The sequence below is a fragment of the Podarcis melisellensis genome, assembly GCF_964234715.1.
Source record: "Podarcis melisellensis genome assembly, chromosome: 5".
NCBI classification, from domain to species: Eukaryota; Metazoa; Chordata; class Lepidosauria; order Squamata; family Lacertidae; genus Podarcis; species Podarcis melisellensis.
The window spans coordinates 23,416,198-23,443,658 of record NC_138537.1 but is presented as its reverse complement, the minus strand read 5'-3'; the positions used below and the strand labels follow the sequence as shown (position 1 = coordinate 23,443,658).

Here is a 27,461-nt window from a genome sequence, read left to right as displayed (position 1 = left end):
TGGTCATCATTGTCGGAGGCTGGAAGCCTTAGAGTAGTGTAATGACTTTTCAAAGGCTTAAAATGAGTGACTGCAATAATCCAATTCCCCCATTAACCTGTCTATGGTTGGCTGTGGCTTAAAAGGTCCTTTTAACCACTTGAAGGGTGTAAGTGAGCATATTCAAGGGCTTTCTTTGACCTAGAGGTTTCCTGTTGCCAGCCACTAGTCTATCCTAAATAGTTAATTTGCAATGTCTTGCTGAGCAACCCAAACCACCATTACACCAAGCTTGGTGTATGTGTGGCAGAAGTGTCCCTCTGCTGACCACTAGGAAAGTAAGAAATTGGTATAAAAACAGTTGCTAAATATGCCAGTCAAATTTGCTGTGAAGGCATTGGTGTGGGTTTTGGAGTGGGGAAGCAAGGAAAAAACAGTCATTCCTGAAGATATATTTGTATGCATGCTGCGAGTCTTTCAATGTGAATTTGAGACGACTGTTCTTCTTCCCATATATCACTTATTTTGTTCTGATGACTGCACCAATGCCCTTGGGTCTACTGAGAGCACATTCGCAATGGTGTTTATTTAATGCTAAACAAACAGAATTATCTGAATTTATTTCAGCAATGTCGGCTTGACGTTAGGCATATAAATTCCACTCATCCTGGATCGCATGGCATTTCTTGTGACTCCGAAGGAAGGCAAATCTCCAAAAACAACACTCTCAATATTGGGAGTTCGCTGGTAGTTCTACTGACCTTTGTGCCACTGTTCAAGCAGGTTGGTGCTATCAACCACTGCCAGTATTTTGTTTAAGCTGCCTGCTGCTGTATGGTTGCCCCAGGCTGCAATATTAAGACACATTTACAATCACATTGAATTTATCAAAAAGGATGCTGCCAAAGTATTTCTGTTTCCTTAAAGCTAGTTTTAATTGCCTTCTGCTGGCAAACAGTAGAACATACTGCCAGTGTTTCCCATGGCTTAAGAGATGACAAAGGTACTAAGAGTTCGTTGGCAACACTTGATTGTTCTCCCAAAACAATAAAAAGAAATACAGTGGAACCTTGATTCTCAAATGCCTTAGTTGACAAACAAATGGGCTCCTGAATGCTGAAAACCCGGAAGAAAGTGTTCCGGTTTTGGAATATTTTCCGGAAGCCAAATGTCTGATGCGGTTGTTGGCTATTGTTTCCGGGGTGCCTGCGCCAATTGGATGCCGTGCCTTGGTTTTCGAACATTTTTGGAAGTCGAACGGACTACGTTCGAGAACCAAGGTACCACTGTATAGTAAAAAGTCATTAACTGTTAGGTGAAGACAAACCATTAACGCCTTTTTCCTATCACAAGCCAATGTCATTTCATTGTCCTGCATAAATCCCTACAAATTTACTGGTACTTGTAAACTCCTTGCCATATCAGCTTAAATAAGGGCACAATCCAGACTCACCCCTCCTACCCACAGGGCACTGAAGACCCACTGCTGCAGTAAACCCAATGCCAGCAGGTGATGATGGCAGTGAGACTGACTAAGGAGGTAGAAGATCCTAGGCCAGCTCAGTCCCACCCTGCTGCACCCTTCAAATGACCTATTTAGGGGCTTTCCACTGGCTCCTTCCAACAAGATGAAGCCTGTTGGACCTCCCCCACCACCCCGTTGCTGGCCTTGGACTCAGGTATACTACACACACACCCAATTCCTACAGGACCTAGTAGCTTTGGGCCACTCTATTGCATTTGCCTCCCCCAATGCCCTAGAAGTTGTGGTGCTCCACAGCATTGCAGGAAGGAAAATGTGGCAAATTTATTAAAATTATAAATCAATAAATATATATATTTAAATTAAATTAAATAAAATATGGCAGCCAGAAGCCACTTGACACTGAAGCACCATACCAAAAAAAAAGTTGTTGTTGTTATTGTTGTTGTTGTTGTTTAACCATAGTGGCACAGGGGTTAGGTTACACAGTCTGTTTGCTTTTGTATGTATACTCATTTGAACATTGGCTTTCTTTCTTTTAAAAACAAGTTTTTAAAGCTTGCTTCCACATCAGCTGAACCACTGAATGTTTATCCATGTGTGTTACTTTATTATTTGCAGAAAAGAAATCTATAGTATTTTCCAATACATATTTCACATATTTTCCAATACTGCTTTGAAGGAGGGAGCAAAGCTGACAAATTTGATGCATTGATTAGATGGCACCACGCAAATATTTTGTGTGTGTGTGTGTGTGTTTTTTTGTGTCTGTGTCTCTCTGTGTGTGTCTTGCATCTGGCATAATTATGGCTGTTGCTTTAATCTCAGTGGGATAGCTAGAAGTTTTGTACATATTAGGCACCAGAACTGTTAGAATGCTTTGTTTTTTTTTAAGTCAACTCATTTTGAGACTTAAGTACAAGGTAAGCTAAAATCTAAATAAAATACAGCAGCCATAAGAAGAGTGGATGTGTACAGGTGTTCTTTGCAGCTGCCCAGCAGGTACATTACATCCTTCCCATGGAGGGTCACTGGGGCCGTTTCTGTATAGGACACTCTCCACTGGAATGGACAAATCTTTGGGGAGTTTGCACCCTGAACTGTACCATTACGTAAAGCAAGCCAACGTGTTGTGAATTTGTGCTCTTGCGATCCAGGTCACTGATACTTGGTGCTAGGAGTGGCAGAAATGATTCCGTGGTCGCCCCAGTCCATGTGGTGAATTATACTAAATTTCAGCAGGCAAAGTAAATAGGTAAAGGACCTCTGGACGGTTACGTCCAGTCAAAGGCGACTATGGGGTTGTGGCACTCATCTCGCTTCAGGCCAAGGGAGCTGCCGTTTGTCCACAGACAGCTTTCCAGGTCACGTGGCCAGCATGATTGAACGGCTTCTGGCGCAATGGAACACCGTGACGGAAGCCAGAGTGCGCAGAAACGCCATTTACCTTCCCGCCACAATGGTATCTATTTATCTACTTGCACTGGTATGCTTTCGAACTGCTAGGTTGGCAGGAGCTGGTTCAGAGCAATGGGAGCTCACCCCGTTGCACGGATTTGAACTGCTGACCTTCTGATCAGCAAGCCCAAGAGGCTCAATTGTTTAGACCACAGCGCCACCCGCATCCCTATCTTGGATATTGTGCCAGTGGCTGGCAGATTCACCAGAAGAACATCTAAGCTTGAAGTGCGTTTCTGATTTGAAGCAACACTTATTTCACTGGAGCTATTTAGATTTCAAGCAGAGAGTCTGAGACTCCGACTACTTGATTTAATGCAGTCAGAAAAGGATGAAATCAATGAGCCATATCTTTGACTCATGTAGCTCAGCATAGCTCCATGAAGGCATAGTATCTGGCTCAGTAATCCCGGCTGCCTGTAAACAATGCACTTTTCTAGTTTTGATATTAAAATGCAAATGACAGAATTATTATCCTAGACAGCTTATGTTATCTATGTACATATATTGAATTAAGTTGCTAAAGCAGTATGGTTTAGCAGGAGGTTTGTAAAAGGCTCCTCGTCCCTGTAAGCATTGCTTGGTGAAATAGCAAGAAATGCTTTTGAAACTGTTGAAATACAAAATGCATCTTTTATTCCTGGTTGATTTTAGATTTGCTCTACATTATATACTTATTTGAAAGCACTGTGTGTCGCTTCAAACCGGGGCACTTTCTTATCTATGGCACCAACAGGGCTCATATTTAAAGGGATGTGAACAAACAAGGTCAATATTGGTGTGTTTTAAAAGCATTTGTTGTTGTTATTTCTATTATTTTTGCTGAATGTTCGCAAAAGAATATTTGGGGCACAATTTTGTTGGTGGTGGGGGAAAGTCTATTTGTCTGTTTTATTGGATCTGTATGCCACCTTTCCACCAAATGGTGCATTCAGCTCCCTTACTTTTTGAATTGCTTGCTATTTTAATGCCCTTCCCTGCCTAATTTGCTGCAGGTTTGGCACTGCTACTTTAAAGCGGGGCTCCTTTTGCTAACTTTGTGAACCCATCCAATCGGGGGGTAGCTTACATGCTGATGATGCACTATCACATAAGTAAGCAGACTAGTATATCTGGCATAAAGAGAAAGCCAGTTCAGAGTGAGAGCAATGCTTCTTCCCTGCCTGCAGAATAATTCTCCCTGCCTCTTTGCAGGCCCTCTCTGCTGAAAAAATATATGAGTGAATGAGGAATTCCTTTCCATTGTTCGCAGTAGCTTTTTCAAAAAGCAGCCACTGTTTCAAGCTTGTCAAAGCAGGACACAAACGCCTCCCATTCTTGGTGTAAAAAGACTTCAATCCTCAGCATGCATCCCTAATAGATGGGTCCACCTAATTGTTTACCACAGTAGTCACTCACAGCATAATGATATACCTATATCCTTGCGAGTCTCCTGAAGCTTATTTTCAGCTGTAGACTACAGCCATGTGAACACATGTACTAATGCCCTACCTATAACTCTGCCACGGAAGTTTCTAATTGTTGAATGCGGTGTTGTCCTGGTTGGTGAGCCAGGACCATGTACTGGCATGGGTGGCGCTGTGGTCTAAACCACTGAGCTACTTGGGCTTGCTGATCAGAAGGTTGGTGGTTTGAATCCCCACAATGGAGTGAGCTCCTGTGGCTCTGTCCCAGCTCCTCCCAACCTAGCAATTTGAAAGCATGCCAGTGCAAGTAGATAAATCGGTACTACTGCGGTGGGAAGGTAAATGGCATTTCCATGCGCTCTGTTTTCCACCACAGTGTCTCGTTGCGCCCGAAGCGGTATAGCCATGCTGGCCACATGACCTGGAAAGCTGTCTGTGGAGAAACGCCATCACCCTTGGCCTGAAGCAAAATGTGCGCCACAACCCCATAGTCGCCTTTGATTGGACTTAACCATCCAGGGGTCCAGTCGCCTTTGATTGGACTTAACCATCCAGGGGTCCTTTACCTTTTCCTTACTTTATTGAATTAGACCCTTGGTTTCTCTGGCATGGTATTGTCAACATTGATTGAAGTCCTGGAGAGGCCTGGCCAAGCCCAGGTTTTTCCCAACCCTAGCTGGAGAAGCCAGCAATTGGGTTTGGGACCCTCTTCATTCAATGCAGATGTTCTTATCACTGAACTACGACCCTTCATTCATAGGAACAACAGAATCATCCACAACAACAATCACATTAATTACAGTGGGAATACATCTGCAGGTTTAGGTAAATATAATTCAAACGGCTGCAACATTTTGGAGTACCAGGCCATATAATTTTAAAAGAATTGCAGAATTAATGCAGACATCTCAGACAGCTCCCTAAAATGATATTAGTGGCTAATTGTGTTACTCTGCCTGAGCAAAGAGGTTGAATTTGTTACCCTAGGGTAAGAAGAAGAAAGATTTATTCAAATAGTGTTTCGCCTCTTTTAATAAACAGCATGTTTGTTCTGGCAGTTCTGCCGTGTGTGTGAAAATCCACAGAGATACTAATGGCAAGGATTTATGGAAAACAAGATTTATACAATTGCCTTTTTGAAACTTAAAAAAACCCCTTCAGTTTGTTTTGTGTAAACACAGTCCAGAACTGTATAGTGAATATTCTGTAAGTCTGGTAGTGCCCCTGCAGTGTCATAAAAATGGGGGTGCAGTGGGGATAAGCAGCCGCAGTATGCTGAAGCTGTTTAATTTTAAGATATTCCCCCACCTAATTCAACCGCAGAGTTTCTTCAGATATATACATCTGAGCTACATTTGAATGAAGCATAGTTCAGCCAGGAAATACTTCACTTTGGGATAATCAAGTTGTCCCTCTTAAAAAAGAATGAGTGGTGCTGTTTTTGAAGTTTTCAGAGTTTATGCTGCGCCTGCTTGCTGGGACTGTTTATTTTAGCTATTTTTATACCACTGTAAGGATCATAACCTCGTACGAAGCTTGCAATAATGTTATGCGCTCCATGCTCCACAGTGTTTACAAAATGACACCCAATAACTTTGATCTTTGGGAATAATAACATTCCTCTTATAGAGCTGAGTTCTCTACAGCCTGGTTTAGAAGTTTAAAGGCGTGCAGCTGCAGTATAATATTGCAAAGTGAAAGAAGTTTCACAGCCTTTATTCGTCTAAGTTAAAGACTTACCTTTATCTTTGGCTGCCCTCTCCAGAAACACCTAACAGCGACAAGCTGGTCTCCAACCGTAATAATTACATTCAAATTCACCTAACAGCGTTCAGCCCTGTACATGTAAAAGTTAAGTTTTCAGTGGCACTTACTCCCAGGTACGTGAATATAGCAGTAATTCCTCCCCCCACTGCCCTCCTCCAGCCTGTATTTGGCCTGAGATGACTTTGGCTCTTGCATGTAAGAAGGCATTAATTTCCATTCTGACCCATGTTCACCACATGCAACAGCGTTTCTGCTCCACTGCAGTTCAGCTTCCGACAAAAACTACATTATTCAGCTCTTGGCTTGATTTTAAGCGATTAATTATTCCACACCATTAATTTCAATGCAAATGGGGGAAATGCCATTAAATAAGTAACAGCTTGTAGACTGAGAACAATAGCAAACATCAATCACAGGATGAATAAGTGAACAGCGGCAAATTCTGCTCCCTTTTCTTTTGGAATTCTGCTACATCCCTTATCAGGCTTACCATACAAACTTTTGCTGGGGCAGGAGACACAGCTAGGGAGGGAATGGTTAATATATGGTGCCAATGGGGGAAAAGAAATACCCACAAAACATTTAGCTGCAGGGGGTGGTTTCTGCTAGGAGTGAAAGACAAATGAGAAAAAGGGTACAGAGGTAGAGAGAGAGGCACATCCTTCTTTTGATCAGTAGAAACCAGCCCTTCCCACTCCTGGTGTGTTGTCCCCCTAAAGAATACTCCAAGGGAATGCACAATCCTGTACACTTACATATCCCTAGTGTACAGGATTGCAGCCTTCCTCGGCTCTTGCAAATGCCACATCTGTGTTATGAGGTTCTTGTTCAGATGTTGGTGGTTTTGTGTCCTTAAAAATAAGTGTTTCACCCACAATTACGAGACTTAAATCCAACAATGGACCAGTGTGAGCTGCTGGGGTACTGGCTCCTGTTTTGAATAAAGGAAGGACAGCAACAACAAGGATAAAAATGGTACAAATATAGTAGTAGTTACGAAGTGGATACTATTAGGCTGATGCCCTTCAATGTGACTCTTTCAGGCTGTGCTTGTTTATAGATACAGTGGTACCTCAGGTTACATACGCTTCAGGTTACATACGCTTCAGGTTACAGACTCCGCCAACCCAGAAATAGTGCTTCAGGTTAAGAACTTTGCTTCAGGATAAGAACAGAAATTGTGCTGCGGCGCCGCGGCAGCAGCGGGAGGCCCCATTAGCTAAAGTGGTGCTTCAGGTTAAGAACCGTTTCAGGTTAAGTACGGACCTCCGGAACGAATTAAGTACTTAACCTGAGGGACCTCTCTCTCTCTCTCTCTCTCTCTCTCTCTCTCTCTCTCTCTCTGTGTGTGTGTGTGTGTGTGTGTGTTTGTGTGTGGATGGGTTTTGGGGTGGGGAACATGTGGGGTCATTATATTAATCTGTTCTGCCGCTGAGCTACAGCCCCTTAAGACTGAACATAAAAACTGATCTCCTTCCTGTCAGCTTGGACACAATATCCCAAAAAAGAAAATGAAGGGAAACTACTGCCATAGCAGGCCGGAGGGAGTATTGCAATGAATTATTTCTTCTCCCACGGCAGAAAACAATCTGAAATACTTGCAGAAGTCACAGTGCCCTAATCAAATGGTTTAGCAGATCCTCGGCTTTCGGCCTGAACTTTGTTGATATGGCAGCAGAAGCAAAACATCATATGATAGTCATCTGCCCTTTCCCCTCTCCTTTTTCACGTTCCTTCTTATGAAGACGTATGGAAAGGCCGCAGCTGGCATGAGCGGAGTTCAGAACGACTCCATATTTCTCTCTTCCCCCGTCCCAGTATATATTTATGAATAGTCTGTGCACAGAGGCTAATTGCAGTATCAAGCGCAGCGCTATCTGTGTAGCCCTGTTGCAGAAAGTCAAGCACTTGGAGTGTTATAAAGTGGCGTAATAAAAAGGGGGCAATTACGATCTGCCATAAGGGAGCCCAATTACATAACGCAGAAGTAAGCCTTGCTTTATGTACGACAAAATGGCATGCTGTTTCTTACAGATGAAGGCAGTATTTCTCTGCCTGAAATCTCGCCAAGCATTTCAACCAATAAGCTCTGACTGCCTTGTGAATAAGCCATAGAGAGAGAGAGAGATTGGTTGAACAGTTGTGATAAAACCCTTCACAATTTGGGTCCAGTTTACCTACGAAATCAGCTTACCCACCCGACCTCTTCGATTGGCAGAATTGGCACTGCTACAGGTGCCACATAATACCCACACCACTAAACTTTACTGTTTGGAACTCCCTTCCTATTGAAATCAGGCAGACGTCTTCACTGTATTTCCCCACCCCTGGTACCTACCAAAGACATTCTTGTTTAGGCAAGACTGACCCATATGTTTAGAAAGTTTGTGTGAGTTTTAATTTGTTTTAGTGTATTCTAATATGCTTTAAACTTTCCGTTTTAAATTATGGTTGTAATTTTTTTAGTGATAATACTATTATCATTTTTGTAAAACGCTTTGAGGTGTGTGTCCTGTTCCCCCTACAATCAAGCAGCCTTATCACGTTTATGAAACAAGCGGATCATAAAATAATGCGGGCTGGTTGAATCTAAGGGCAATTTTAAAAAAAATTCTACTTCGGGTTGCGTGCCAGCGTGAGAAATACAGTGGATGCTCGGGTTGCGAACGTGATCCGTGCGGGAGGCACGTTTGCAAGCCACAGTGTTCGCAACCCGCAGCGCCGCGTCTGTGTACGCGCGGGTCGCGATTTAGTGCTTCTGCACACGCTCAAGCACCGAAACCCGGAAGTAACCCGTTCCGGGTTTCAGCGCATCCATAACCTGAAAACACGTAACCTGAAGCGTCTGTAAGCCGAGGTATGACTGTATACAGCTTGGATTCAAAGATGGCTTGTACAAACAGAAAAGTGCTTCCGCACAAAGGAGAACTGCCAAATTCTCCCCATTTACCTTTCCTGCTGCAACTCTGTGCTCCATGTCCTGCCATTCCAGGGATGGGGAGTGTCGACCCTTGAAGAGGGCTATAGTGGGGGGTGGGAATCAAGCCTTATAGCACAAAATGGAGCTCCCCTTGATCTTCTCCGGATCAGTTCTATGAATGCCTTTCTGAAAGCAAAGCACGTAGACATACTTCTAAACAGCCAACAGATTTTTCAATAGCCACTTCTGAAACACATGGGCCAATTTACATTAGATGGGACCTGCTTGTTTAGCTTACTGGCAGTAGCATTTAGGTATTCTGCTTCTTCTGTATTTCCACTTTGTCCCACTTAGGAAGAGGAAGTGAAGGAGAAAAATAAACATATCCTTCTTTCTTCTTCCTTGCAACTGCTGCAGTCCCCTGGGAGGAGGGACAAGGCAGTAGAGAGTTTCACAGGGGTATTAAGGGTATATCTCTTGAGGGTGTTAGGGTGCTTCTCAGCTCTGAATTGGGGACCCCTACCCATATATTTCCACTCTATGCATTATATCCTTTTAAGGACAGTGGACCCTCCGGATACTAATTAAATTTGTTCTGGGGGTCCGTCCGCAACCCAAAAAGTCCATAGGCAGAGGCGCCGCTTCTGCGCACGCATATGGCGCGATTGAGCGTTCTGCGCATGCGCAACACGAAACCTGGAAGTATACACTTCTTGGTTTGCCGTGTTAGTAACCCGAAAGTTACATATCCAGAGGGTCCACTGTATATGTTTATTCCTTTTCCCGTTCAAGCTCATTTATTAGAGTTCCATAGAACAAAACATACATTTCACCTTGCTTGACTGAGTGCTTTACTTCTAAACTGTTGGCAAACAGCAACAAATAATCTATTTGTAATCTTTTTAAAAAATCGATTAGTATGTTGGAGAATTAAGACTTTTTTTTAAAAAAAAGTTTCTTATTTGCATTTGATTTACTTGTTCGTTGCAAACCAAAACCAAAAAAAAAAGCAAAACCAAACCACTGCATTATTAAAAGTCAAGGTTGAAACCTATAAAGCAACAAGGTCAAGCAGCAAATCTTTGGGGATTTTAACGACTCCAGAACTATATTATGTGAGCGTTCTGTAATAATAATAAAAACCTGCCTACGTGACACAGCTGAGGTTTGGGGGCCACTTGCGTCTCTCTGCAGTGGCTGCAGCCCAAAGAGAAATGTTAACTTGCTAATACACCTGCAGTGTGATAGCTTCTCTGCAGGATAAAAATAGAATGCCATCCATTAGACCACAGCAGCTTTTTCCTTCTTAACAAATTCTGCACTTCCTTTATATTATTTTTCTCATCCAGATTCTAGATTGTTATGTGTAATTCCAATTATATTTTAATTAATGTAATATAAAGGTGGAATTTAAATGTGCTGGGATAGGGGGGAGATTTTTTATTTTTGCAGCTGCTTTACTTAAAATAAGATGCTCTTCCTTTCCAACCCTGCCCCCCTATCTTCCCTTTTCTAGAATAATGCACTGCATAATAGATTTGCCACTCAAACCCTGCCCTTCTGGTCTGTATTAAACTGAACACTGAAGGCTAGCTGCTTTTTGAAGAAGGTCGTCTGAGGGATGCGCAAGGTTGCTTGAAATGCATCGGTATAGTGATACGTATTCCACCCCCACCCCCGTTGTATCCAGATTTCATCAAAGCAAGAGTCAAATTGGAATTAAAAGTGCCTTCCGGGTGGAAATGTGAGTGAAGCTAGAACAGTTTCAGTGGACTGGATCCAGTGATCCATGGGTTAGTTTAGATTACAGTGGTACCTCGGGTTACAGACGCTTCAGGTTACAGACTCCGCTAACCCAGAAATAGTATCTCGGGTTAAGAACTTTGCTTCAGGATGAGAACAGAAATCGCGCGGTGGCAGCGGCAGGCCCCATTAGCTAAAGTGGTACCTCAGGTTAAGAACAGGAGGTTCTTCTGGCACCTTCATTAAATATATTTATGCGCCAAGCGAAAACATTTCTCTTTACCCAGGCCTTTGGCTGATGAGCATTCTACAGCTTTCTAAATGTGTTTGTGGTAGGGGCGTGTTACTGGTTTGCTTCCGGTTTATTTTGTATTTTGTGTTTTCGTTCTTTATTTTTATGTGGCGAACTGCCCTGTGATCTTCAGGTGAGGGGGTGGCGTACAAATTTAATAAATAATAATAAGTTTCAGGGGGTGCAGTTTTTCACTGATTCCCCTTCCCTTTTGCTCTGCTCCTCCCTCTGCTCCGGATGGTTGGAAGACTACCTCAGAAAAATGTGAGGCATTATGTGTGAGATTCCTCTCCTTTTCTAATTGTGGAGACCTTTGCTGGGTTGTCCCTGTTCTGTAAACAGAATGATTTATATATACTGTCTTGTATGGAAATTATGGCTGTGAAATAGAATCTGTACTGCCTTTTCTCCAGTCACCCTTCCTTCAATAGACACACTTTCTCTTGGAAGACCCACCAGACCCCACCCTTACACAATTTTAAAATCCAAAACAAAACCGAGTTAAAACATTTATTTAGACAAGCACTTTGTTGCCGACGCTGCTTTTGCATGCGGGCGTTTTATTTATAGACCTGATTATATTATGTGTTCCGAAGTGCTGCTAATACATTTTTGCCGATTTGTTGCTGAAACACCTGGGGGCTTTCCAAAATGATGGGGAGTTGGTTAAGAAATAGGAGGAAAGCAAATAAATGTATCTCCCGCACACATCGCCAGTACTTTTATTCACTGATACAGAGATGGGTATTATAGATATATAGGTGGTGACCATTTCAAGTGGGGGGTTCCCGTGTGCATTGGCAGAGCAGACAATAAGCTGCTCCACCCCCTCGCCCCCCCTTCTGCCCTCCGGGTCCAAAAAGACCTGCGCATTAGTGGTCATGCGTCAGTGGGGCATGTGCAAAATGGTTGCCGCCTGAATCCGCCCAAAAATAGTGTCTGAGGAGTTTAGCTACTTAGATGAGTATACTATTTAGAGCTGCCTTTCCTCCACCTGGAGCCAGTACAAGAAGGCAACCTCTCCCATCACCCCTGACCATTGAATCTTCTGGCTGAGTCTAATGGCGATTGCAACCCAAAGCCTCTGGAGGGGGAACCAGGCTGAGGAAGTCTGGTTTAGAATGGCATGCGTGGCAGATTCAGAACCTGGAGGCTACCTCTGTGTTTACTCTTTCCATGGCTCCTGTCCTTGCAGCCATCTTGCACTCCCAAGTGCCTGCATAGGGAGAGCCAAGGGTGGCATCTGTCGGAACGCAGCAAATCCCAGCATCTGTAGAGTTCAAGCCCTTTGAGCAGAACCCGTTGCCCGATGTGGAGATCTGGGGCAGTCTTTTCAGATCCTTTAGCACAGAAAAGTTATAATTGCAAAAGCCTAGCAGAACCAGTATGAGCGCAGGAGGGGTTTTGTTGCTGATGGTTCTTTTGATGGTTATATCTAAGTGTGGGAAAAGTAACAGGCCTCTCTAATTGATGCTTTCCTTCCGCAAATATTGCACATCATGTGATGTTTTCAGTACTCTGGCTGCTGTTATCCAGTCATATGATTATGCCAGTCGATCTCTGTTGCTGCATAGTTTCCCCCAGTGTTTACCCTACTCTGTACTGCTCCTGAAATTGTATGTGTACGTTTTTACGTACTTGCCTACCTGCAGTATTCATGTATCGACAACAGGCTCCAATAACTGAAAACTGAAAGTAGTAGTAACACAATAGTAAGATTCTTTCACAGGGGTGGACGTTGGTGGTAGGGATGTGGGATAAATTCGTTCAGTGCACATTTTTGCAGAACCTACTTAATTCACACAAGGAGCAAACTGAAATTCAGCTAGCCTCCAGAATTTCTCCCAATTTGGCACTGCAATATTGGGGGTAAGTGTGCACACAAGCACATAGATTAGCGAAAATAGTACAGTGGTACCTCGGGTTACATACGCTTCATGTTACATACGCTTTAGGTTACAGACTCTGTTAACCCAGAAGAAGTACCTCGGGTTAAGAACTTTGCTTCAGGATGAGAACAGAAATTGTGCTCCGGCGGCGCAGCAGCAGCGGGAGGCCCCATTGGCTAAAGTGGTGCTTCAGGTTAAGAACAGTTTCAGGTTAAGAACGTACCTCCGGAACGAATCAAGTACTTAACCCGAGGTACCACTGTATATTCAAATTGATTCCATTAAGTGAAAATGCTTGTAAAATTGCGCATATTGGGAGAAAAGCACACAAAAATGCAGACAAATTTTCGTGTGTTCTTTTTTCTTTGTAGAAAAGTTCGCATACTGATGCCAAAATGGAGTGAAGTAGAAAAAAAATGGGAGAAACTGAAATTGACAGATTGGTCCATTGTTCGTTGGTGGCAAATGTCCTCTGCCCAGTCCTGTTGTTCTTAGGAGAAAAAGTGTGTGCGTTTGTAGACCTAAAACTTACAGCTGGCATATTTAGCCATGTTTTACAATGCAGAAAGGGCATATAAGTTCCAGGTAAAGTTACCGGTAAATCACACTGATTTCATTGGGGAAGTTTGAATCACCTGAGGTCAAAAGAGAGAAATCAACAGTGCGCTTGGTCTGAAAGTGCTTAGCTTTGGGTAGGTTTTGCATTCTCTGGAGTAATTGTGGGGTGGTGCCGAATTCTAGGAAAAAGCTCAAAACCGGTTAATGCATATTCTTCAGAAGGGTGTTACCCCCCCCCCACCTCCCTGTGAATTCCAAACACCTTGAATCAGAAAGCTGCAAACTCGTGCTCAAGGCTCGTGCAAACTTTTCTGGCCTGAAGGGCCACTGTTCTCAGGTTCCCAAGCTCCGTCCAGTTTATGTTGACTCAGAGCAGCCCCCGCCACACCCCCCCAGCCTCAGTGTGTGGTCTAAATAGCCACCCATTGCATATGTGTAAGATGCTCAGGAGAAGAAATTGATCTCCATACATAAAATTGGAACATGTCAAATTCTGCAAATCTCAGTTGGCGACACAAATACCTGGATTTTAACTGTTCGTTCATCAGCTATATTGCAGCTGTAACCTATGGTCAGTTATGGGGAACCTGCACCCCTCTAGTTGTTGTTGGACTCCCAACTTCTACCAGTCCCAGTCAGCCATGGTCCTATGGTCAGGAATAATGGGAGTTATGAACCTGACAGCACCTGGAGAGCTGCAGATTCCTCTTCCTCACCAAGTAGCCCCTCCTCCTGAGGTCCATGCATAGAATCCAGACTTGCACATATGATTCACTCCTTTATGGGTGGAGAGGTGTCTTCAGATGGGCCTAGAGCGCCCTCCAGTGGTGGAAAGCAAAAACACTGCTGAAAGTTACTCCTTCCCCCTATTTTTTGTGATTTTCATTGTTGTTGTTTAATCATTTAGTCGTGTCCGACTCTTCGTGACCCCATGGACCCCAGGCACTCCTGTCTTCTACTGCCTCCCGCAGTTTGGTCAAACTCATGTTAAACTCATGAGAACACTGTTCAACCATCTTGTCCTCTGTCGTCCCCTTCTCCTTGTGTCCTCCATCTTTCCCAACATCAGGGTCTTTTCCAGGGAGTCTTCTCTTCTCATGAGGTGGCCAAAGTATTGGAGCCTCAGCTTCACAATCTGTCCTTCCAGTGAGCACTCAGGGATGATTTCCTTAAGAATGGATCGGTTTGATCTTCTTGCAGTCCATGGGACTCTCAAGAGTCTCCTCCAACACCATAATTCAAAAGCATCAATTCTTCAGCGATCAGCCTTCTTTATGGTCCAGCTCTCACTTCCATACATCACTACTGGGAAAACCATAGCTTTAACCATACGGACCTTTGTCGGCAAGGTGATGTCTCTGCTTTTTAAGATGCTGTCCAGGTTTGTCATTGCTTTTCTCCCAAGAAGCAGGCGTCTTTTAATTTCATGACTGCTGTCACCATCTGCAGTGATCATGGAATGCTGTGAATCATCTAATCCAACCCCCTGCAGTGCAGGAAAACGCAGCTGTCCCTTACGGGGATCAAACTTGCAACTTGGCACTATCAACACCGCACTCTAACCAGCTTTGCTATCAAGCAGTGCACTGATCCTCAGCGGTTGCACATAAAAGTTTCCACTTGGTTCTGTAACTCTGAGCAATCAGAGCTCCATAACTGCATGGAACTCTATATATGTACAGGCTAGCCCACCTCGCTCCAGACATTTGCATTACAGATGTGGATGCCAGAAGGAGGGGCTACTCAGCATGGCATCACTTCTGGTTTGCGTCTTGGTGCAAACCATGAGTGTAGTGCCCTGATAGGGCTGTTGTATCTTATAGAAACAGAGAATCCGGCATCAGCACCAGGTGTGGACTATCTTTCATCCAACCAACTTCTCTAATGAGTTTCATGCTGAAAGGAGATTATTTTAGTTTACCGGTCCAGACTGTATCCTATCTCCCTGGGATCAACTTGTATATTTGTTCCTGTCTTATTTAGATGATATATTTAGCTAATTAGGCCAATTTTTTTATTGCCACTGGAGGGACACTGCAGGAATCGCATAGATTTTGTGCCAAAGTGGATGAATTCTAGAGGAGATGCATTCTCTGCCAGAGATCTGCATTGATTTAAATAGGCTAACGGTACACATGGGGGATGGAAAATGGGCTTAAACACGCACCCGCACACTGACAACAAACCGTCATGAGTAATTGTTAGTACGAATGCATGAAAATGCATTAGGTTTAAAAGTGTGCATGTGTGAGTTGCGTTGACCTGGCAAGGAAATTGTGTTTGGTCTCTTAGGGTCGTTTACATTAAATATATATATTTCAGGGTTGCATAATAGCCCTGGTGATATATAAACTCTCTGGTGCTGATGTGATTGGTTGTCTGATAACTTGGGGGGTCCTTCTCAGACGCCTCCTGCAAGCCTCTCTCTGATCCTCCATCGTTCCCCTTCTGTCCCTGCTGCTTCTAGGGTGCTCTTTTGCTGGCCAGTGAATTCACACATGTGAAGAAATTCATGGATGGCTCTTAGTCTTTATGGCTGTGGAAGAACTTTCTGACTGCAAGAGCTGTCCAGCAGTGGAATGGACTCTCTCAGAAGGTGGCGGGCTGTTTCTTCACTGGAGGTTTTGAAGCAGATATTAGGTGTCATCTGTCATGGATGCTTTGGTTGAGATTCCTGTATTTCAGAGGGTTGGATTAGATTACCCTTGAGATCTCTTCCAATTCTACAATTCTATGAATACTTTCAGGGTCAGCTGTTAGTGAGCCATATTGGGAGAGGGCTATTGCACTTGTGTGGGGGCTTTTCAGACATCTAGTCAGCCACTGTGAAGAACAGGTTAGGAACATAGGAAACTGCCTTATATTGAACCAGAACACTGGCCAACCAAGGTTAGTATGCCTACACTGACTAGTCGTAGGGTCTCCAAGGTTTCAAACTGGAGTCTAAATGCCAGGGGCTGTTCGTATGCAAAGCAGATGCTCTACCAAGGAGCTACAGCCCCTCTTTGATCTAGGGTACTAGAATTGATGGGTCTTTGGTCTAATCCAGGTCTCTTATGTTCTTAAGTTCCCTTGGCCTTGTTTATCTGACTCACTGTTTTTGAGCCTCTTGGGCTTTCTGATCAGAAGGTCCCTCAGCAGGTTCTTCTCATGGTTCTCAAAGTAGAGAAATGACTATCTGTAGAACTCTACAGTAAATTCTGTTGTTGAAAAGTTAATTGCTTCATTCACCTGCTAATTCAGGTTTCCCATTTTGCACACACTAAGCCTGTTTAGCTCAACGTCTAGTACACTCCCCCCCCCCACGCTACATAAAAGGTAAACAGACCCCTGACCATTAGGTCCAGTCATGACCGACTCTGGGGTTGCGACGCTCATCTCGCTTTATTGGCTGAGGGAGCCGGCATACAGCTTCCGGGTCATGCGGCCAGCATGACCAAGCTGCTTCTGGCAAACCAGAGCAGCGCATGGAAATGCCGTTTACCTTCCCGCCGGAGCGGTACCTATTTATATATTTGCACTTTGATGTGCTTTCAAACTGCTAGGTTGGCAGGAGCAGAGACCAGACAACGGGAGTTCACCCCGTTGCGGGGATTCGAACCGCCAACCTTCTGATCGGCAAGTCCTAGGCTCTGTGGTTTAACCCACAGCGCCACCTGCGTCCCACATTCAACCCTAAACAGAAAGTCTGCTTTTTATTTTAAGTGCAGTGCCCATTGACTTCCCGCATTCTCTGCCTCAATATGCTGTGGCCATTCTGTATTTCTTCTATGATGTTAGATAAACCTCCTCCATATTTGACACATTTCACGGCCTTGGGTTGATCCAGACTGGGGTTTCCAATGTAATGGTGAGAATGTGTTTTTAAAGGCATATCGGCATAGTCAGTTGATTTGATTGACTGTTCTACTGCTGCTGCTTAACCCCCAACAAGATCTCGAGAATTATGTAAAATCCCGTCATCAAACATACTGTGTTATGCAAATGCCAACTGGCTAGCTGCAGAAATGAGAGTCATGTGTGCTTGGCTGCTGAGAGCAGAGGCAGATGGGTTGAAATAAATCATATACACTGACACAAGAGAGCTTTGGGTTGGATCACTGGCAGACTTATAACAAGGAGAAGCTTTGTAGCTTTCTGTGCAAAAGTACAACATAAGGGCATGTTGTACTGCATTAATTTGTTCTTTTTAAGAAAAGGGGGTGGGGGGAGCAAAGCAAAGCTTGATGCAAGCAGCCCTTTGCTTAAATTAAGGTTCTGTTTTCCACTGCCACGGCTGCTTTTTGGATTGATTACTACGGAAAAGAAGGGAATTGGAACCTTTCAGATTAAGCCATTTGTTCTGCCAAGAAGAAATTTGTGCCTCTTTATATCTTTGTTTTTCGCGTGTCCCTGGGAGAATAGACTCTACCGTTATACATTTAACCGTGATCATTGGAAACATTAATTTTGTTGACTAATTGCTGTTTTTCAAGATGAGAGTGTGTCTGAAGGGGGCTTGTTTCAGGGACCAGATGTGCTCATTCAGCTCAGTCAATCCCCACAAGTCAAACAGGGACCTGAGCTCAGCCAATCTTCAGTCGCGTCGTCTGTGCCTGCCGTGGAAATGAGGGAGACCATGGGGCAGACAGGGGCAGAACTGAAGGGTGGTATCAGTATGGAATAGGCGATGTTACACATTACATTACATCAATATTTCCCCCCTGCACATTTTCTCTCTCTCTCTCCTTTTACTGACTCATCCCAGCCCACTCTTCTGCTTGAATGGCAAAGGGTTTTGCGTTCCCGCCAAGGCCCCACAGAATTTATCTGTTTAAATTCTTTTGAAACTATGGAGCGAGGCCCACTTAACCAGCCTCCTCCATGGAAGCCCTGGGCACAGAACTTTCCTTTGTCCAGTGGGGCTGCCTCCCCCCCAACCCCACAAAAACCCTGCCCACTGAAATTGGCTCAGGAGTGGTAATGGAAGAACCCCCACAACAGTGTGTAGGTTATCATTCTACCAGGAAAGCTGGGATGAACGATGGGAAGAGTATGATGCTGAATTTCACCCGCCACATGCGCATACACTTATATATGTGCACCCATACATGTACATACTGATCATTGTCTCAGACCTCCCGTTACGATTCTGTGATGCCCAAATGTCTCTGTGATCCCCAGTTTGGGCAGTGAAGGACCAAATATATGCTTTTTTTAAAAAAGGTGATTGTCCACGCCCACTTTTGCACTCTGGCCACACCCATTTTGATGTGACAACCCCACCACCCATCCTGGCTTCAGTATGGGTCAGTCAGGCCTCAGTCCATAGAAGCATAGCGGCCTTCAGGAGTGGGGACATTTCTCTTCAGTTTGCATTGGGCAGTATCTAGCATGTGGTCTCCAGAAAATTATTGACAATTATAGGACATCTGCTTTAGACTACACTGACGTGAATTCTTATCTGGGACTGAGTCTTGTTGAATACTGTAGGGTTTGTAAAATTAAGAATGGGGTTTGTGCAGCCCACTGGGGAAGCAAGCCCCATGAGGTTCAATAATTCTTTGTGCAGGATTGGGCCATACAAGCTGTTCTGCTCTGCTGTATCCTTAGAAAGGTCACAGAGAATAGGATCAGTGACATAAAGAGTTCCTTATCTGCAAGATCTAGTACAGAGATGATCTTGTTACAATAAATGGAAGGTATGAAACTGACCATTAAATTCGACAGAAGGTTCTGTATGCAATTCCTTTTTATCGGTCATATGTTGCTCTATTTTAATTTTTTTTTCTCTGAAAGGTTTTCAGAATTGGAGGTGGGACTTGGACATTCTGTTCTAAGGCGTTGTTCTTAGCTGAATGAGAAGAATACTTTATTTCGTTAACGAAAGAAAGGCATTACCCAGAAGAGCAGTTAAATTTAAACCTGAAACTTGTGCTTGTGGGTAGGGGATTTTCTTTGGCTGTGTCATGTTTAAACTCAAGAGAGTCCATGGCTAATTGCTGCTGCTAATATTACTCAAGGTTTCATCATTCTCTGCAGTGCCTTGGGCACCGTCCTTTTAATTCAGACAAAATCTGCACACGAACAACACGCAGTGCTATGTGCCACTCAAAAATTTGGGCTGTTGTCCTTCTCCTAGTTGTGTATGCTGAGGCCTTGTTGTGTATTGAGCTAATCTGTTAAAAGACAAAGGTATTGCCTAGGACTTAGAACAGGCATGGCCAAACTTGGCCTTCCAGCTGTTTTGGGACTACAACTCCCATCATCCCTAGCTAACAGGACCAGTGGTCTGGGATGATGGGAATTGTAGTCCCACAACATCTGGAGGGCCAAGTTGGGCCATGCCTGACTTAGAAGGAATCCAAATTTGACATTACCTCAGGGTGCTTCGGAAGAGGTTTTCTCCCTTCCCTTTCCATGAAGTCTTGTCACCAGCATTATTAGGAAGTAGCTTTGAGAGGCATGATACCAAATCTAAATTTTACTACGTCTGTACAAATATACCCATTTATTTAAGAAGGGTTGTGGGTGAGTGGTAGAGACACATACTGTTTGTTTGGAATGTCCTAGGCATCTTCAGGATTCACCACAGTTGGTTCAGCCTTAAATCATAGTAGGAACGTGGTGATCTTCTCCTTCTTTTTAAACAGATTCATTTCATCTAGTAGAAAATGATTCAACTGGACATCTGATATGATCTGCCCTATTTCTCCCAGATGGTGGCGGTACATATAGCAATTACAGTTGCTGGTTGTACGCCAGTGTTAGGTTGTTTTCCATGGTGATGTTGACATCTGGGAATTGTGCTCAGTTAGTTGTGGTATATGGATGCTCTTTTTTTATTTAAAAAAGTGTGCTGGGAAGCAGCACTTTGAGGCAGAGGTGAGGGACCTCTGACCCTTCCTATGTCATCGGACTCCTGCCTAAATCATCTCTGACCACTGGCCATGCTGGCTGAGGCTGACGTGGATTGGAGTTCAAGAACGTCTGAAGGGCCCCAGGTTCCTCCAACTGTTTTTGTGCCTCAGAATAGCTCACCCGGAATAATTAAATGTATTAATCAATAGCAGACAAACCTAATTCGTCTTCTTCTCTTTTGCTGTGTTCCAGGGACGATGCTCAAGGGAGAATTGCAAATACCTTCACCCACCGCCACACTTAAAAACACAGTTGGAGATCAATGGACGCAATAACCTGATTCAGCAGAAGAACATGGCCATGCTGGCCCAGCAGATGCAACTAGCCAATGCCATGATGCCTGGTGCCCCGTTACAACCAGTGGTGAGCATCGTTTGGACCGTTCTTCTCTTGTGTCCCAGTGCACTGTCTGTGCTCTAGTCTTACTCTCTGCCAGTTGTAGATGCAGTTGTGTGCACTCAGTATAGGTTAAATTAGCTGATAGACGCAATCGCTCACCCAGACTTCAGTGTGGTGCATCTGCAATATGGAGAGCCAGGCTAGCCAAGCTGGTCCCCTCCAGATACTATGAATGACGGCTCCCATCATCCCCAGCCTCATCGATGGTGGGAGCTGGTGTCCACAATATCTGGAGAGTTAACTGGGTGAGCTCGAAGACCTACCTTGCCCACCTTCTGCAGCTGTGGGCCCTGCCCGCTTGGTGTGATGTGTTTTTGGCACGTAGCTCTATGGGTTCATCAAAACTGAGCCCCGGAACTTCAAACAGCTGTATCTCCAAGCAGGTTCAACCTCAGTTACTCAAGATAACCCTCCCAGTGGTTTGCACAGAGGGAACAGAGGAAGTAATTTCTCACACACCTGAAATACAGCATCTTTTGAGAAGATCCTAAACCTCTATAACTCCGCCACTGATTTTTCTCGTGGTGGAATGCCGTGCTGTCTTGCTCTGCAAGCACAGGAACATGGTAATAATAATAATAATAATAATAATAATTTTAATATATTATTTCTCCCCTGCCCATCCGGCTGGGTCTCCCCAGCCACTCTGGCGGCTTCCAACAGAAGGTTAAAAATACATTAAAACATCAGTTATTAAGAACTTCCCTAAACAGGGCTGCCTTCAGATGTCTTCTAAATGTCAGGTTTTTCTCTTTGACATCTGATGGGAGGGCATTCCACAGGGCGGGCACCACTACTGAGAAGGCCCTCTGCCTGGTTCCCTGTAACTTTGCTTCTTGCAATGAGGGAACCGCCAGAAGGCCCTCGGCGCTGGATCTCAGTGTCCAGGCAGAACGATGAAGGTGGAGAAGCTCCTTCAGGTATACAGGACCGAGGCCAGGATCCACATGAGAAGCTGCCTCATACTGAGTCAGACCACTGGCCCATGTAGCTTAGTGCTGTCTACACTAACTGGCAGCGGCTGTTCAGGAGATGCCAAAAGATTGAACTTGGGACCTTCTGCATGCAAAGTTGATGCTTTGACACTGAGCTACAGCACTTCCCCAGGCAGAAGAAGAGATAAAGAGCATAGCTACCATCTAACCACCATAGTGCCATATTGTACATCTTGGGCTTTGAACATCAATTAACAAGGGCAGAGGCCACAGTTGGAGAGTCAGTGTTGCAATTTGCAGCCCCCATGCTTGTCAAGGGGCAACTTCTCAAGTGACAGGTTCTAATCCATAGCGCTACCTCTTCCTTTGGGAAGAGAGTATTTGGGGAGGGTGAGTGCCCAATTTCCTGTTTCATTTCAGTCCCATACGCTGATGTCAGCTCATAATCTTCTCTTTGTTGGCTGGTGTGACTTAGAGATCGTAAGTTTTAACAGCTCCACCTTGAAAATGCTTTCAGGCCCACTGAGCTTTAGGAAGCCTGCAGTGCGCTGCACATTTACCGCTGTGCACAGTGCAATTTACTTCTGAATAAACATGTATGAGATTGAGCTATCAGACATTGGGGGGGGGGGAACGGGTAGAAAATAACTATCTGGAGCTCTCACCCACTAACCAGTTTCAGTTTAAGTACCCTCAGTTTATCTGATTTGTGGGCCAAGCGATAAATGCTTCATGTTTTCCAGCACTGAATGCTCACAAACAGACAGCAGTGCAGTCAACTTAAGAGACAAATTTGAAAGCCTGGTTTTAGTCCGCTGTGTTTAATAATAAATAAATAAATAAATAAATAAATAAATAAATAAATAAATAAATATATGTGCAGGATCAACAAATTAGCTGGGGCAGTACCAGTAAACTGAACCATGTTTTCCTTATAATGATAATAAAGAGAACCTAACAGAAATCTGCACTGTGACTGCAGCACAGTCTGATTGATAATAAAATGGACCATGTTTGGTTTTGCCAAATTTTGCCAACGTGCACAGCCTGAAAATAGTGTCGTCTCTAAAGAGAGTGTTTAGTTAACTAAAGGTTGTAGTTAACTGGAGATCATCTCATCGTGGCGTTTCTATAGTGAGATTCCCACACACCGCAAAATTTGAATGTACAAATGTACACCTTATGCAGAAGTAGATCTTTGGTCCACCTGGTCCAAAACTGCCCTGTTTTGACTGGCAGGATCTCTCCAAGGTCTTGGGAAGTGGTTTCTCCTAGCCCTCCTACCCAAAAGAGGAGATGAGGGGGTTTGTCACTGGGGCAGCCCAAATGCGCTCTGCTACTGAGCCCACAAGCCCACCTCCATATTGTTTACATTGCAGCTGAGAACAGGATTGAAAAGCCTCCTCAGCCCATCATATAAAGAAATCTGGAAATCTGGATAGGACATGTTGTCATATATAAAACTGCTTAATGTAGAATCACTACCAAAGTTACCCTAATGACAACCATGGCATTATTTTGAAGTTTAAAAGTATCGTTGGATACTGAGCATAGGACTACTGTTGGATGGGTGGATGTTACCTTGCAGTATTACAGTGGTACCTCTAGTTACAAACTTAATCTGTTCTGGAGGTCCATTCTTAACCTGAAACCGTTCTTAACTAGAGGCGTGCTTTCGGTAATGGGGCCTCTTGCTGCCGCTGTGCCGCCAGCACACAAATTCTGTTCTCATCCTGGGGCAAAGTTCTCAACTCGAGGTAACTCTTCCAGGTTAGCAGAGTTTGTAACCTGAAGCGTTTGTAACTCAAGGTACCACTGTAATTTTATATCATAAAATATATATACTGCTTGGTTGCAAACAACAACACCCCAGGGTGGTTTACAAAAAAATCCAAGCAAAATGCACCACAGTATTTTAAAACTTGGTAATGATTCCTTGTCGAAAGCTCCTGCATAACTTTGTCTTACATTTCTGCTAAAATCCTTACAGGCATAAAGCATTCATCGTAGATTATTCCAGCGGTAGATGATCTGTACTCCTCCAGGTGTTGTTGGAGTCCAGCTCTCATTGTGGAGTTTTGCCACAACATTTGGAATCTACTTCCGCTGGACATCTGGAGGATCGCAGACTGCCCCTCCCTGGATAATGCTAATTGCTGCAAAATGCTTTTTTTTTTAAGGGGGGGGTGTCCTGGGGAGCAGGCTAAGGCCACTTCCAAGCTGCTGCTGTTTTGCAAGAGCCTAATGGCAATTACAGTGGATTTGTGCAATTAAAGTGGATTTGGTGTTCTAGCGCTACAAACCCACTTATCAAAAAGCGAACAAAAGAAAGCTGACTTTTTGAAATCAGGAAAGTGGTGAGAGCCATTGCTTACTTATAACCCTCCCTGCAAACAAATCAGAGCAAATTCTCAGCAAACAGGTCATCTGGAAGTGACCCCAGAATCGCATGCAAGCTGCTTGCAAAGTGCAAGTGTGTGTAAGCAAATACACACTTTTCGGCAGCTGGCGTCACTTGACTATGAAACGTCAGATCCAGGCAGTCACGAAAAAGCAACCAGGGCGCTTTTAAAGTATAGAGAAAAGATTAGCAACCTATAGAAAGCGGGGCTGAGTCCAGCCCTCCCACAGTTCTTTTTCTCTGTTCCCATGGTTTGTATTGACTTGCATAACTGCTAATCCAAATAAAAAGGTCTGCACAATATTTTCCTTGTCATCAGAGCATTTTAAGTAACCTTTGATTTATACCTGCGCTCAAGGAATGGTACTGTTGTTTTATTGCACAGTTATAACTTTCCCTCACTTTTTAGATCTAAAGTATCGGTCATTTATCTTTACTATTTTACCGAATATGGCTGTTGATGACTTAGTTTAATTGTTTTAATTAGTTAACTCGATACTGTTATTATTTTTTCATAGAACCATATGCCTCAGACATTCCAAAAAAGAGGGGGGGAGGGATCTCCATATTTCATCGACACTGATTCCATTTATCAATACCAAACACTAAAGGTGAGAAAATATTATGATTTTGGGTTTTCTTTCTGCTTTGTGAGGGTTTTCTTGCCAATTAGAATGTTAGTTGCTCATACTGGCGGGTTTAATGTGCGTTCATTTCGTGACGAAGAGACAACATTTCTAGCTATGATGATTGATTTGTCTTAGAACAGTTCGTTGCAAAGCCAACAATAAGGGGCGTGTGTGTGGGGGTCACCTTTGATATAATGCTCAGAGTTGCCCAGGATCTGGTTAGAAAGCGAAGTGTTTCTGAAATTCAATCTATATGAAAAATTGCTTAGAAAGTTCAACATGCGAAAATTTCAGAAGAAGGAATACCCCAGAATGAAGAGATTGGTTGAAAGGGCAGAGTCTGGAGAGTCAGATGGAGCCTTAGCAAATGCCAACGTGGTTGAACAGCAGAGTAAAAAACAACAACAGTACAATGCCAAGCGAGAGGAGGAAATTAGATAGCACCTTGAAACACAAATGCAATCTGAATATGGGGAAAGATAATGACATAATTTGGGAAGCAAAGTCCTTAAAGGCCAAGCCCTGAACATTTATTTAAAATCTATCAGGAGTGGGAGAAAGGAGGTATGGCCTTTAGGTGGCAAAAGATGCACTGAAAATGGACAGGAGGCAAAGTCTTAGATGCAGCGAGAGGCTGGTTTAAATCCCCCCCCTCACCCCTTGCTGCATTAACAGGGCTGTTGAGAGGGAAGCTGGCTTTCTGTTGGCAAAGTCCCTGTTTTAGCAAGGGGATGATGTTTTAACACAGTCTCCCTGCATCTGCATTAGACCGCAAAGCTTCAGCTGCATTCAGTCGGGACTCCGTGCCCTGGCGTGAAAGCAGCAAGAGGGCAGTTGGGGCCTCAGAGCCAGTCACAGCTCCTGCGACATGTCAGCTGCTGCTTTTCGCTTACGAGATTTGTTGGAGCGGAATCATTTCTATCTCAACGGAGATGAATGGAGGGGGGCAGCAAAAACAAAGGCTTCTCTTCTTGAGGTTTGGAGGTGGGCAGGAGGGGAGCTCCAGGTGTCCTGTGCTGGCTGGGTGTTAACCGCTGCCTCACATGCCCTGGGCAGGGATGGGGGCAAGTCACCTCTCCTTTGGTGCCGCAGAGAGCACCTGGACCTGTTTCTGCAATGGCTTTGTCCCCAGCAGGTGCCCAGATGGCTGGTATACCTCCCTCCTTTTTAGCTACAGCGTTGTATTTTATTTAGCGAGCCAGTTGTTTTTATTTCTATCCCAACCTTTTCCTCCAAGGAGCTCAAGGTGGCAAACATGGTTCTCTGCCCACTACCTCATTTCTTGCCCACAACAACCCTCTGAAGCAGGTTAGACCAAGAGACAACGTCTGGCCCAAGGTCACCCAGTGAGCTTCATGGCCAAGTAGGGATTTGAACCCTGGTCTCCCGGGTCCTAGTCCGGCAGTCTAACCACTATACCACAATGGCTCCCAAAGCAAGTGATAGAACTGTTAGTATGATGACTGCAAAGGGATGCATGGCAGGCCCCCCAGCTTGGTTTCTGGGTCTTTCCATTAGGAGAATGACCGATGGCAGAGTGCCAAGGGGTTGCTATGCATCCCTTCATGGTCATCTTATCCTGTGTGTTGGTCCCTCTGCAGAACGCCTAAATTCAGGGTCCTACGCGCTGTGGGTTAAACCACAGAACCTAGGACTTGCCGATCAGAAGGTTGGCGGTTCGAATCTCCGTGATGGGGTGAGCTCCCATTGTTCGGTCCCTGCTCTTGCCAACCTAGCAGTTCGAAAGCACGTCAAGTGCAAGTAGATAAATAGGTACCGCTCCGGCGGGAAGGTAAATGGCGTTGACCCGGAAGCTGTATGCCAGCTCCCTCGGCCAATAAAGCGAGATGAGCACCGCAACCCCAGAGTCAGCCACGACTGGACCTAATGGTCAGGGGTCCCTTTACCTTTACCATACTTAGGGAGCACAAGCAGGTGAGCAGAACAGGCTTCTGCTGCAAATGGGTGCCCTGCAGCCCACAGGGTGGCTAGAGAGAGCCCCGTGCTCCATCCTTGCCTTCTCCATGCAGATAGGAACCGCGGTCCTCCTCCCTGCACCTCCCTTCTGCCTAATCGATTTCCCTCTGACCTCCGGTCCTCACTGCCACCCAGAGGGAAAGGGGAACATAGGAGCCTGTGTTATACCAAGTCAGAGGCCATTCGTCCCCCTAGCTCGTCTACACTGACTGGCAGCAGCTCTCTCAGATTTCATCCTTTCCCAGTCCCCCCTGGAGATGCTGCCAGTGGCTGGGACCACTGAGCTGCAGCCAGCTGCGGTGGCTGCTGCTCCTTCCCTTTGCCAGAGAAGGAGGGAGGAGTGGGTGGGCAAGGGGCACAGAAACAAAGTCAGGGAGCCCACCAGACGGGCGGCAATGCCAGCCTTGACAATGAGGTGCAAGGCAGGGCAGGGCACCGTGCTGAGGCATGATTCTCCTCGCCGTCGGCAGGGCTGGGTGAGTGGCAAAAGCGACGTGGAGCAGGGGCAGCGATGCGTCTCCTAACATCTTAAGTCATGTGCCGAGACAATTTGTGCCATATATATATATAGCCTGAGGAATGCATCAATTATTTATGTGGTACATCCTTCTCTCCTCGTTCCAAAACCTTAGCATTTCCTTCGGAAGGTCGCTTGCCTCTACGGTCAGAGCTGTTGTCCGTGTGTAAAGGTTACATGTTAGGAACTCGTGAATCCCCCCTCCCCT

At 44.7% G+C, this 27,461-nt stretch overlaps 1 protein-coding gene across 29 annotated transcripts in view; it reads left to right on the top strand.

Annotated features, from left to right (window-relative positions):
* The window catches only part of MBNL1 (muscleblind like splicing regulator 1), a 180,307-nt gene that overhangs the window by 114,697 nt on the left and 38,149 nt on the right, over nt 1-27,461 (top strand). For 15 of the 29 annotated variants that reach the window (XM_081911205.1, XM_081911201.1, XM_081911212.1 and 12 more), the window contains 2 exons: nt 20,588-20,758; nt 24,649-24,741. In XM_081911205.1, the coding sequence (XP_081767331.1) occupies nt 20,690-20,758; nt 24,649-24,741 (162 nt within the window). In that variant the 5' untranslated portion in view covers nt 20,588-20,689. The remainder of the gene's footprint in view (nt 1-20,587; nt 20,759-24,648; nt 24,742-27,461) is intronic. The other 14 variants (XM_081911194.1, XM_081911195.1, XM_081911208.1 and 11 more) reach the window with 1 other exon arrangement.